Source organism: Cryptomeria japonica, chromosome 9, assembly GCF_030272615.1.
Source record: "Cryptomeria japonica chromosome 9, Sugi_1.0, whole genome shotgun sequence".
Lineage (NCBI taxonomy): Eukaryota > Viridiplantae > Streptophyta > Pinopsida > Cupressales > Cupressaceae > Cryptomeria > Cryptomeria japonica.
Window position 1 is genome coordinate 219975651 of NC_081413.1, and position 13862 is coordinate 219989512.

Here is a 13862-nt window from a genome sequence, read left to right on the forward strand (position 1 = left end):
GCTTCTCCACTGCACTTCCCTTTTTAAGAGTAGCAGTCTTATATTCTCTTGTGTTACATCAAGCAATCTTTATATAATGAAAAGAGCTGAAGCTCTATATCAATCAGTTGAATCGCATTAGTTGTTTTTTTATTAGCTATCTCCCTTGTGTTTTTAACTTATTTTTGAAAATCTCCTAAACCTCTTCGTACTCGTGGAAATAAATAAATATTGCTTATATTGATTTGATTGGTTTGATATACCATAAGAGACGGAAGACCACGACTATATTAACGGGTCATTCACGTTCACTTCGTACTGGCCGCAGATCTCATCGTTCCTCAACCGTGTCCATCGAAACAAAAATCCCATGTCTTGGAGCGCAGCACTACGAAGCTGCCTTCAATTATGGTATGCAACTGAAAATTCTCTCGACGTGAGCTCTACGAAGCTATCCTCAATTATTGTTTGACGAAATTTGGAAATTTTATGGAGTGCAACTGAAAATTCTCTCGACGTGAGCAATACGAAGCTGCCTTAGAATATTCCTGGACAAGCCTTAAGTCTGAAAGAGCTTCTCTAAGATTTCTGCAAAGCAAGTGTTTTCTAATATTAGTTTGCGAAACTTATGGCAGCAATTATGCTCCCCTCGGCTCTCGCTCTCTTTTCGTTCATTCTCACGCTTTTGCTTTTCATTCTCCACTGCACTTCCGTTTCGCAAGACGGGATGATTTTGCTTAAAATCAAAAAGGAGAATTGGAGGGACCCGCGTAATATTTTGAGCAGCTGGAACGAGGCTCACCAAAATCCATGCAGTTGGAAAGGAGTCTCTTGTGATACATTCCACTCAGTTACGACTGTTAATATCACGGGTGCCTGCATTTCTGGCAACTTGACTTCTGCTATATGCGGCCTTCCTAATCTCACGGCCTTGATATTCCAAACCAATTCTTTCAGCGGGCCCTTTCCACGTGGCCTTCTACAGTGCGAGGGTTTGCGGTTGCTCGATTTGTCGAGCAATCAGTTCTCTGGAACGCTGCCCATTCGTATCTTCGAATTGAGCGAGTTGAGAGTGTTGAACTTGGGAGATAATGCTTTCAGAGGCTCCATTCCTCCAGCCTTCGGAATGCTGAAAAAGCTTGAAGGTCTCTTCTTCCACGGCAATAGTTTGAGTGGAGCATTCCCTACTTTTGTTGGGAATTTAGTTTCTCTCAGGAACTTCACGATAAGCAATAATCCTCTGCTTCCTGGTGTGACGCCCAAAGAGCTTGGCAATTTAAAGCAGCTGCAGCAGTTATGGCTATATAACTGTAGTCTTGAGGGCGGAATCCCAGAAGTCTTGGGCAATTTAACGGAGCTGGAGTCGTTGGATATGTCAATGAATCGGCTGTCAGGAGATATTCCGAGCAGTTTAATGGCTCTGTCGAATTTGAGAGTACTGACTCTGTCTGAAAACAATTTGTCTGGACAAATTCCAGCCACCATTGGCCAACTGAGGAGCTTGTCCAGTTTGGATCTTACCGACAATCAGCTTCACGGCACAATTCCGCAGATAATTGGGAATCTGACATATCTTGATACTCTTATTTTTTCTTCCAATCGGCTTACCGGAGAGATACCAGCTCAGCTCGGCGAGCTCCGGCACTTGAGAGTGTTTATGGTGGACGGGAACCAGCTCAATGGATGGTTGCCCCAGAGTTTGGGTACATATTCCAATCTCCGTGACGTTGAAGTGTTCGAAAACAATTTGGAAGGCCCTCTGCCAAAGAACTTGTGTATGGGAGGGGCGCTTTTTAGCGTTGATGTCTCTTCAAACAATCTCAGCGGTACTGTGCCTTCCTCCTTGCAAAACTGCACGTCTCTAACGGCTCTTCTTGTCTACAACAACCAGCTGAGCGGTGAGTTTCCTCCTGGGCTTTGGGATTCTCTCAATCTCAATTATTTATATCTTGGCAACAATAAGTTTGAAGGCAAGATTTCAGCTAAAATTGGTGGAGCGAAGAATCTGAAACGATTGAAAACAAACAACAATTTGTTTGAAGGAAGACTTCCTGCACAAGTTGGACAGCTGAAAGAACTTATGTATTTCGATGCCAGCAAGAATCGGTTGTCAGGCCCCATTCCTCACGAGCTCGCGGGCTTAAGTTCGGTCAGTACTCTAAAGCTGGACCATAATTTTCTGTCAGGAGAAATTCCCAAAGAAATAATGTCGCTGAAGATGCTGAATCAGCTCTATTTGGATCACAATCGGCTTACAGGCGAAATCCCTGGACCTCTAAATCACATGACAAATCTTGATCTGTCAAACAATTTGCTCTCTGGCGGAATTCCTCTAGAGTTAGGACGCCTGAGACTGAATGTTTTCAATGTGTCCAACAATAACTTGTCTGGACGCATTCCTGACGGTCTAGACAATCTAGTTTTCAAGGAGAGCTATCTAGGCAATTCGAAGCTATGCGGGGCTCGGTATGTGATGCTACCCCCGTGTTGGTCTCCTCATAAGTTGTCATCATGGAGATTAGCTACCATTCTGTTGCCACCGTTATCTATAGCGGTCGTGGCCTTGTGCTCCATTTGTCTGTATCGTTCATCTTTCAGGAAGCCAAGAAGCACACCGTTGTGGAAAGTAACTCTATTCTCCTCGACAGAAGTGGACGAGTTACACATCCTCCGCAATTTGAAAGAGAGTAACGTGATTGGATCCGGAGGTGCTGGGAAAGTTTACAAGATCCTTCTGCAGAACGGGCAAGTGGTGGCAGTTAAGAAGATCTGGAACACGAGCGGATTGGAAAAAAAAATTATGAGAAAAGCTGAGCAAGAAGAGAATAAAGTCGGGGAAGTAGAGGTAGATGCAATGGGACTCATCCGGCACACCAACATCATAAAGCTGCTGTCTTGCATTTCAAGTGAAGAGTCTAACTTTAAGCTGTTGGTATACGAGTTCATGCCAAACGGCAGCTTGTTCGACCGTCTGCACGATGGTCCGGGATCACATATGGTGCTGGAATGGCCGATGCGTTATCGGATTGCTCTTGGCGCAGCTCGAGGGCTTTGTTATATGCACCATGACTGCTTCCCTCCAATATTGCACAGGGATGTGAAATCCAGCAACATTTTGCTAGACGGCGATCTGGGAGCTAAAATTTCAGATTTCGGCACTTCCAGAGAGCTTGACAAGCTGGGCAACGAGTATACGGTGTCTTTTTATGTAGGGTCGCATGGATATATAGCCCCAGGTACGAACACTTTCTCTCCTCCAGATTCGAAAACATTAGTTTTACCTGATAATATATGTCAATAAGTGGTTGTTTTTTTGTTTGTAAATCTATGTTTAGAGTATGCGGAAAGGCTAAAGGTGAACGAGAAAAGTGACGTGTACAGCTTCGGAGTGGTGGTCTTAGAGCTTGTGAGCGGTAAGAAAGCTACAGGTGAGGCAGAGTATGGAGAGGAGGAGCACATCGTAACTTGGATCCGCAACACAATTCGGATGGGCAGGGAAGAGATAGAAGTGCCGGATAAACGTGCGGTGAAAGATAATTGCATAGAACAAATGATGCGCGTCTTACGTGTGGGTTTGATTTGCACTCACAGACAGCCGAAACGGCGGCCTTGTATGAAAGAAGTTGTGGAAATGTTAGTGGCGTGTGGTGGGGACAAGCTGAAGGAGAAAGAGCTAAAATAAAACTTGAGCTTCTGGAAAGGATTTCATGTACCCAATCCGAGAGTGAGAACGAGGTCGCTTACTTTCCAGATTAACACTTTTCAATGCTAGAATGACAAGGTAACAATTCAACGCTTAAACAAGGAGAAGTATCTATGCAGCTTATAGGATGCTCTTTTGATCGTGATTATTAAGGTCATGTAATACATATAATTGGTTACTATTAGAGTTTAGATCCTAAATTTGGCTACGATCTCTTTATGTTATATATAGTGGGTTACTTTTTCAGATTCTTCATCTTAAAATAGTATAATAAATTAAAGAGATGTTTTTATAATTATTAGAATGATGTTATTAGTATTTCTTCTTAGGTTAGTACTATTGCAATCTGTGTTTCTTCATCATTATTATTCAATTGTTTCCCACTAATAAGAATTGTGAATTTTTCTTTTGATCTTTTCTTTTTCAATTTTTAAAAGTTAAGATGGATGATTTTTAAGATTTTAAATTATAGTTTTTTTTTTCTTGAATCTACTTGGCTCAAATTTTTTGCATCTTATTGCCTGATTTTATGGATCAACTATAGTTTTTTATGCAATTTTTTAAGTTTCTTTTTATTAAAAAATTTAATGTTTCATTACTAACCTTTCACCATTTTTTTTATATATATTTTTATTTTCACATATTGTATAAAATTAAAGTTTTGTAAAAATATAACAATCATATCTTTTGTCAAATATGTCCTAAGATTTTAATTATATGAGAAAGATTAAAATTAATATTATTTTTTATTTTTATAGTTTATCTACTTTTTTCTTTTATTTAAAGAGTTTTAATAATAGCAATTATCACATAATTTATTAAATATTATAATATAAAGTTTAAGTTATTATTAAATATAATTATAAAGATAGTCCATCAAGATTAAGATACTAAAATATTATGTTGGTAAATATGCAATAGATTTATTATTATTTTCTTTAATATTATTATATGTATACAGTGAAAAATGATGATGATAAAATATTATAAAACCACAAAGATCCAACCACAAACAAACCCTAGTTCTACAACCAAACATTCACCATAGACCAATGAAGATACCTAAGAATATGCAAATCAACAATTGAAATAATATTACCATTCACATGCCAAGTAGGGTTTCAATCTTCATTGTCTCCTATCTCTATTGATCTTGTTCAATATATTTGCTCTTAGATTTTATAGGTGCACAAGAGCTCAACAAAGAATGAATTGTGGTTGAAGTCGCTTGATCACAAGAAGGCTTGATTGCATAATGTAGACACATTAGATGACTAGGGCTGATAATGATGAAACTATCCTCTTATATAGAAGATGCTTTAGAAAATAGGGGGATACGATTAAGAGGTGAAAAGATAAATGGTCGGTTAGGATTAAAGAGTAGGTAGAAGAAATAATAAAATAATGAAGGGGGTAGGTAGAGGAGGATTAAGAGATAAGTGACGTGTCATAGAGGAAAAAGATAATGAATTAATTAAATAAATAAAGATTTATTTAATTAATAGAAGAAGTGGGATTCGTTAAATAAATAAAATATTTATTTAATTTAGGGAAAAGGGATAATTTAAATAAATAAACATATTTATTTAAATGAAAAAAGGGTTAGAAAAGGTTAAATGAATTAATTAAATTTATTTATTTATTTAATTAATAGAAGACTTAGGATAAAATAATTAAATAAATAATTTTTTTTTATAATTAAAGAAGGTAATTTTAGGTGTCTACATTATATTTTTAAATATAATTAAAATTATATTTTATTTATGTAGTCAAATATTTTATCCTATCCATATTTAATTATTAGACTGCAATATATTTAAAGTTATCGTGTGCATGATCGGTTAATTTATATTGTAGGATCAAAATATGACATGTAGTAAGGTAATGGTTTTCTAATTCAATTATATTTATGCATGCATTTATAATTAGAATGTGGTGCACAAATTTGATATAAGAAACATTAATTCCATATTTTTTTAATATAATTATTAAATATTCTATTATATCTAGTAATAATAATTCAATTGATATTTTTCATTTTAATATTTTATTTTAAATTTATTTTGTTATACCTTCTTAGTACTTGCCCATACAAATTAATACATACCTGTATAAAATTTATTTTATTTTTTTGATTTGTTTTTAGTTTTATATACAATATTTATAATTATATACTTTTAATTTTAAAAAAGCAACAAATTGCACTTTGTGGTAAATAATTTTAATGTCAACAAAATTAACTTTTAAACAATATATCAAATATTCATAATATTTTTTAGCCAAGTAAAAATTAACTTATGGTTAAGGACTTTGATAATTACTATGGACTCTATACTATTAACTGATAGTAGTTTTTATTATGGTAGAAGGTAGTTTGGTAGGGTGATTCTGTTTAGCTATGTTGGTAGGTTAGATTTTTATTACTTTTGAGAGTTGTTTATGGGTGCTTGGTTGTGTGATGCCTAAGGTTATTTGGTTGCTTTTTGGTTTTGCTATTTTGTGAGGGTTCAGGTCTCCTTCCTTGCTAAAGTAATAAAAAACTAGTATAGATATCTTAGATACATATATCTAAAGAAATACCAAGAGATATCAATTAGAACTATTTTATTTACCTTGAAATTATTTTATTTATTATAAATTATTTTATTTTGTATTCTATAATTGACACCTAGTTTTTTATCTTTAAATTTTAAACTTCTTATCATTCTTCAAAAAAAAAAATCTATATTTAAAAAAGAGTATTCTAATTATGAAATGGTAGATGTTTTTCTAAATATCTTAATTTTTATTTTTATATTTTAATATCTATCTAAAACTTATAATTTTGATGCGGGTATCTTTTATTTTATATGTTATTTATTTTAAAAATAAAAGGTTTATAATTAATATTAATATTTTGACATGTGAATGGTTGTCAAGTTTAAGATAAAAGATAAAAGTTGACATTAACACATGCCATTTCATTCCACCCCTTACTGCCATTGTACAATGCCTCTCAACATTGATAATTAGATCTCATCAACTAATTACTATAACTACATTATAATGGTTTAACTCTATATGAATTGATCAATATAATCATGTTTGTGCCTATTAAAAATCAATAATTAAGTAATACATGAAACTTCTTAAAATATCATCTATCTTTTCTTCAAATTACTATACTATAACTCATCTACTATCTATTCTACTATAATATTATAAAGGGAAGTAATCGAGAGTATGTGGCTCTTGCTTAGAATTATATTTTAGTTTAGATATATTTATAGTATAATTTAAGTTATGTAAGATAGGCAGTTTATGAATATTATAAACCAATTTAAATATTCTGTATGTGAATTAAATATAAATGTATTTTAAGAATTTTTTTTTTAATATATTCAAATATCAAAAAAATTATTATAATTTTTTCATAACATAAGAAAAATGAAAATAAAGGTTACCCAATAAATTACAAAGAAAAATTATCTCAGATGAACATCATAAAAATCATGAAAGAAAATTTTGGCTACATATTACAACATATACCTGCTTTTAGTATGTAGTAAAGAAGTTATTTTGAATGGATATGCCAATGTGGTGGTGATAACGAATTTATTGAAAAATTTATTAAAAAATAATTATTTTGTCTAATTGGAATTTTGAGTAGCATGAAATGGATGCAAGATAAACTTATCCACTAACATCACAACTAATGACTCATCCTTTCATATTATAACAAGTTTTCCTACTATTCACAATTTTATCTAACTACGAATAATGTAAACATTGATTTTGAACAAATAATACCCTAGCATTTAGCAAGATTTATTTAATTGTGGTGAAATCTATTCTTAGGATACATCTTAACAGGGAAAACTTTAAGAACCCCCCCCCTTGGACAAGGTGTAAAAACCTGGCGAAAGTTGTATAATTCCTGAGGAAAATTTTAATTTTACGAGCAAATTTTTGTGGTTTATGGAGAATAATAATAATTTCCATTGGCAAATTAGCCGTGATCACTCAAAGTTTGTGAAAAAATCCTGGTGAATTGTAATGTTTTTAAAACCCCAAAAATATTTGCATGGGCGAATTGTAATGCTTTTAAAACCAGAAAAATATTTGCATTGGCGATTTCAACCTATTTTCAAACCATTAAAAAAAAAATATTGGCGATTTCAACCTATTTTCAAACCATAAAAATAAAAATATTGGCGATTTCAAGCTATTTTCAAACCATAAAAATAAAAATATTGGAGATTTCAAGATATTAACTTTAAGTCATTAAAACATGTGGCACGCAGTCGTCATCCCTCTGCCTAGAAGACTGCCCATTAGGGCATCTCGCGACCTAGCGACAAGCCCTTACGACTCTCTCTATCTCCAACTCGCAAGCTAAAAATGCTAAGCCTTCATAACCTCAAGATCTAGCGATTGAGGGAAACTAAACTGCCACTCGCCAATTCTTGACCACAAAATCTTAAGTCCTCATCACTGCAAGGACTTGGAGATAGTGGTAACTTTAACCCTTGTCGCGTACTCGCCAACATAAAACTATTTATCTCTTAACCGCTAGCACTTCACTCGCAAGCTCGTGGCTTGATTAGGTCTTCAGACATTTAACTTCACGAGCTGGTGATAACCATTAAACCTAACCACAAACTATCTAGTCGCTAGCTCGTGACCTCAAAATGCTAACATTAAACAAACATGAGAGCTAGCGACAACTATATGAAATGAGTTACTCGCTAACTCTCACTGCTATAATGTATGACATCAGACCAACTCGAGACCTCATGACCAAAGCAATTTCACTAACAATCTCTAGCTTGGTAACATAAAATGCTAACATCCAAAAAGCTAGAGACCTCACGATGTAAACCCAAACCAACTTGTCGCCAGCTCGCGGCTTGATCACATCTTCAGACATTCTACCTCACAAGCTGGTGATAACCATAAAACTTAACCACAAGCTATCTGGTTGCTAGCTCGCAACCTAAAATTTTTAAGGCTTGGATGCTGACTCATTCCTGAGGAACTAGTTTGAAGGTTTCTCTTGAGTTGAGGTTGATTAGACAAGCGAGGACGATGGTTTCAGAGGCATAAAAGGATTGGATAGCTTCTGAGTTAGAGATGGGAGATCATGGATTTCTCTAAGAAATAAGAGCTCAAGTTGCTTGTTGTCAGGGATTCTGAAGCAGAATTTGTCCAATCAAGGAGGAATAAAATCAGAACAAAATCATTCACAATAGATGAGCCTTAGTAGGATACAATGGATTTGATAGGCATGATGATGACTTCTAGAGTCTACAGTCATGTTGAAAACCACTAAAATGAAGATTTTTCACGTGTATGAGCATCACCAAATGAAGTGTGAAAATGTTATAAATACAATGGAGTGGTGACTTAATTGGTAGAAGAGAAAATAAATCTTTTTCATATTCTGAGAGTGGTTTTTTTCCTCAGAAAGGAAGATGATGTTTGAGCAGGATCATGCATGGAGTTGTTGTGTGCTCTGTGATACCGGATGGGTGTTTTTTTGTTTTCTTCTGTGTGAGTTTGCTTATTGTCAGAGGGGTTGTGAAAGTGAGAAGGATTTCCAGAGGGGGTGTGAAATCCTTTTCTTGTCAAGAAGGGCCAAGCATGGCACATCCTCTGCTTCTACTCTTCCATAAGATGGCAAGGGGTTTGAAGAAGGAGCTCGTAGAGGAATGAAAGAAGGATTTGTTTGGATGGGGAGTGGCAGCCAGTCATCTTTGTGATGACATGGAAGCTGCAACCCCTCCCCAATAGATTACATTTACCCTAAAGCTCCTGTTTCCACTTTCCCTGATCATGGGCATGAAGGCTCGGGCTCCTCTTTCCGTTGTCTCTATTCCTAGGCATGAAGGCTTCCTCCTCTATTTGGAAATGATCTGTTGGATAGAGCGTAAAATCTCACATTCCATCGGAAGGCATCAGGGTGATAATGGCATGGCTCAAGCAGTTTTGCAAGTTGTATAGTCATTGGGGTTCCTTTTCTGGTTCTTGAAGGAGTTATATATAAATTTATTTTGTGTATAATTCTATCTCTTTCAAATGATCAGAATAATGAGATTTAACTTTTTTCATTTGTTGCATTGTTATGGTGTATGTAATTTTTCATTTAATGCTTCCTAATCCTATTATGCCCAGGAATGCAAAATTTTTGTTAGTTTGGAATCATATTAAGGATTCACCTCATTATAATTGATGGGTGGATTATAGACATAGTCATAGAAGTAAGAACACCTCCATATATATTACATAAACATCCATAGCATATAAAATCATAAGAGTATTACGAATGAAAGTATTAAACACCACAATAGATAGGAATACAACATAATTAGTAAAACATCAAGACAACAGACCAATGCCTTATCCTAGGGCATAGAGTCACTTACAATTCAAAGACAACCTGATAATAAACTTCAATAAGATTCAATTTCTGATAAATAGGAAGGAAATTATGAATAATGCCATAATTGCCATTACATACACAACCCAGATTCATATGTAAACTGAAAAAACCCTTGACCATTCAATTCACAGTGAAAACATAAATTCAACACAAAGAGAATTATGTGAAGATCTCAAACTGCAAATGATATTGATATTATATTCATAATGATATTAGAAAGTAAATTCACAATGCGATTCAAGTTTTCAACTATGCACTTATCAAATTCTTGAACAGTTGAGCTATTATAAATTTAAAACTATATAAGAGTTTTCAAGTCCAACATCAATAAAAGTGGCCAACTGGCCATCCCTCTCTACCGATCAAAAAGAAAAAGTTGCCATCCCTCTCAAATTAATCTTGGAATCCTTTTATAAGATGAGGATTCAACAAGCTTAGAATTACTCTGAGGAATCTTGGGTAGCAACCTCAACCTGAGATTTCTTCTTTGGCTTTAGCATGGCTTGCCACTTGTCTAGCTCTTTGTCTGTTGGCCAACTAAATGCTTTTACCTCTTCCAGCTTTGCAACTGAATCTGTCCATTTGGCATCTGTAACTGCCTTGGACTCAACAATAAATTTTGCATGGTCAACCTCAACCTTGAATAGTGAATCAAGCATACCGTTAAGGAAATCAGTATCAACCTATTCATTTACATGCTTGATTATTTCTTCTTTCTCTAGAATCAAATCAAATTCACTGGTCCAATCAGAAATTGATTTCAAATGTCCATTACTACCATAAATTGAAGGCACCAATTTACTATAACCTTCCCCAAATGTCTGCAATTTTTCATTTATAAGCACATCCTTCCCTGTGAAAAATGCATAAGCTACATTCATTACCTCCACCATGTCTTTGGTGTCACTGATCTTGGGAGGGAACTCGTCACTATACATCATTGCAGTATCTAGCTTATCCATTAATCTACTTCTTCTTGACCAAATATTGAACAAAGGTCCAAGAAAAGTGACAGCCTTAGAGGATGTTTTACTACCATCAATTTTCCTTTCAATACATTAATCCTATGTTTCAGAATTCCTGACACAATAGAGATAGCCTTGACATTTTCTTCCTTTTCAAGCTTTTCAATTTTCCTTGTGTATTCCTCCATTTTTGTTGTCACATCGGTTGGTATTTCTTGTACTTGGTATTTATTGGAGGGGGCTCATTTGCAATTTTTTCTTTTAATTCCACTAACTCTTCCTCCAGAGTGCCCTTCTTCATCAGTGTCTCTTCATATTTTTTAGACAATGCAATCAATTGGGTATATGTTTCTTTGTATCTTCTTGACAAATCCTCTATTTTTGATAAATTCATGAAAGAAACTTGAGTAAAAAAAGAGGCAATCTCCGTGTTAGTTGTGTTTTGCAAGTTCCAGATCATTCAGTCAGCTTTCTTTTCTACTTGGATATTTAGAAGGTGGGGCTTTTGAGTGGAAGGGGCCAAAGACCAAGCAACAAGTGTCTTTGACTTAGGATTAAATCTTGATCCTCTTATTACATCTCCAATTTCAAATTCAGTTTTGAACATTAGGTCCTCTTGCTTCCTAATCTAATCAATAATAAAAGTAGACTGGATATCCCAGTCAGGCATCATAATCATACCAGTACTCTTAATCAATTGTCTTGCCTATTCCACAGATATTTGCTCCTTGTTAGGATCATATTCCTACAGTGCCTTGATGATCTCCTGTTTCTTTTCTTCATTTTCTTCCTCTATGATCACATTTTGTCTTAATTATTTTTGTTTCAATCTTGACAAAAAACTTTTAAATTCATCTGACTTAATAAAGTCATCATCTTTCATGAACTCATTTGAGAACATCACACACTCATCAAAGCCTTGAGCAAGGGCTTCATTTGTTTTTCCCTGTTCTTCATTCTGCCCTGCTTCTCTGAGATGCATCCTTATTTGATGAAAGTATTGTCCTTGTTCTCTAAAAATTGCTCTAGAAGGGTCTCTCCTCACAATTGTACCGACCTCATTGGTTTTTTGTTTCTTTGTAGCTGGGGTAGATTGAACTTCATCCCCACTCTCTACATCATCAGCAGACACACTAAGTGGCCTCTTGCCATGTGAAGAATGTCCATCTTGGGGGTCTTGCTGCTGAGCAGCCACTTCTGAATCTAGAATTTGAGGCATTTGTTCCATCAAATTTTCATATAAACTTAGCATTTTGTTAATCCTCTCCAGGTACAGGCTATCAGGGCAAAAACCTGAGAAACTAAGGTCAGCAGCCTTCAATTCTGCTTTAGCTCTCATCAAATTTTTCCATTTTCTTCTCCTTTCTTGTACTTCATCTTTTCTTAGCAAATTTCTAACCAAATCTTCATCATCCAATGGTTCATGGTCCTTTATTATGGCCCAAGGTGTCATTTTTGGCATTGCAATTTTAATAAATTGTTCCAGATCACATAATCTACACATAGCATTAACCAACCTATACTATTTAAGGAAATTGTTTACTTGATCAAAGCAACTACTACCAATGGTAAAATCAGATGCAACCCAAAGCCTAGGAAGAAGAGAACCCTTCCTGTGTTTATCAAGGTATTATTTTTCAACTAGGGTCAATTGCCAAATAAACTCCATAAAAGCAATCCTAATTGGAACAAATTTTGGTAAAATATGGGGAGGCTGAGGACACCCATAAACTCTAATCATAGAAAAGTTATCAAAAAAATATACTCCCCCCAGTTATGTGAAATAGACCAGTTTGGAACAAACTGGTAAGATCTCAAAACTCTCCTAACATCAATTGACAATCGTTCCCTAATTATTCCTTGCATTTCCATAATTGGCGAAACAATCCAATTTTCAAAGAAAAGGAAAGAAGAATGGGGAGAACTACTATCCCAAACCTGGGTCCATCTTTTTATTAGTATTAAGACACTGAATTCTTCTTTGAAAAGCTCTAATTCTTTATCCAAGAACTCAACATTATAGAACAAGATTAAATGCATTAGCAATGAATAATGCTTGAATGTAGGGCTAGGTGCACCACTCTCAATTTCAACTAGAGCATTATGAATGTGTTCAACCACATAGCCCACATAATCATAATATTTGTTAACATATGGGTGTTGAATGTCCATAGCCATCAACAGTAATTTAGCTGACACTATTGAATCTCCATCAAAACCCAACACTTTGCATAATCCATAGATTGTAAAATGCATATAATGGTGGAAAGGTGTGATGTCAAATGGTGGTTCGATACTCTCTGGAATTATAATCGGCTTTCTATTCACCCTAGGCATGTATCTGGGGATTGCATGCCTCTTGATAACACCTTTGTATTTGTCATAATCCTCTGCAATGCGCTCCAAATTTATATCTGTACATGCAGCACTAGTAATCTGAAAAGCTTCAACAAAGCTAGCTCTGTTAATTGAAACTAGGGTAGACTGGTTCTTTCTTCTGATTAACCTAGATACTGGGCAATAGTGTTTGGCCAGCTCTTTGATCAAATCCACATCAACATACACATCTGGCACAATTAACTTTGCCATATTAAAATCCCAAGGGTTTGACATCGGGACACCCTTAACCCTATTATTCCATAAATAATTAAATAGAGCAGAACCAGTCATATTAGGTGTGGTGGGGTTTCTGCATTGGCTCCATAAATCTCTCCATGCCAAATGATTTGTATTCAAAGCAACAGAAATCCCTGGCATCATATCTACAAATTCTTCTTTGTATTTCTTAACCATC

At 35.0% G+C, this 13862-nt stretch overlaps 1 protein-coding gene across 1 annotated transcript; it reads left to right on the forward strand.

The window, feature by feature from the left end:
* Positions 1–307: 307 nt before the first annotated feature.
* On the forward strand, positions 308–3912 carry LOC131044482 (receptor-like protein kinase HSL1). The gene is made up of 2 exons (XM_057977810.2): positions 308–3215; positions 3315–3912. Exons 1-2 carry the CDS (start codon positions 608–610, stop codon positions 3659–3661), a joined length of 2955 nt encoding a protein of 984 aa, XP_057833793.2. The 5' UTR covers positions 308–607; the 3' UTR covers positions 3662–3912.
* The last annotated feature ends 9950 nt before the right edge of the window (positions 3913–13862 follow it).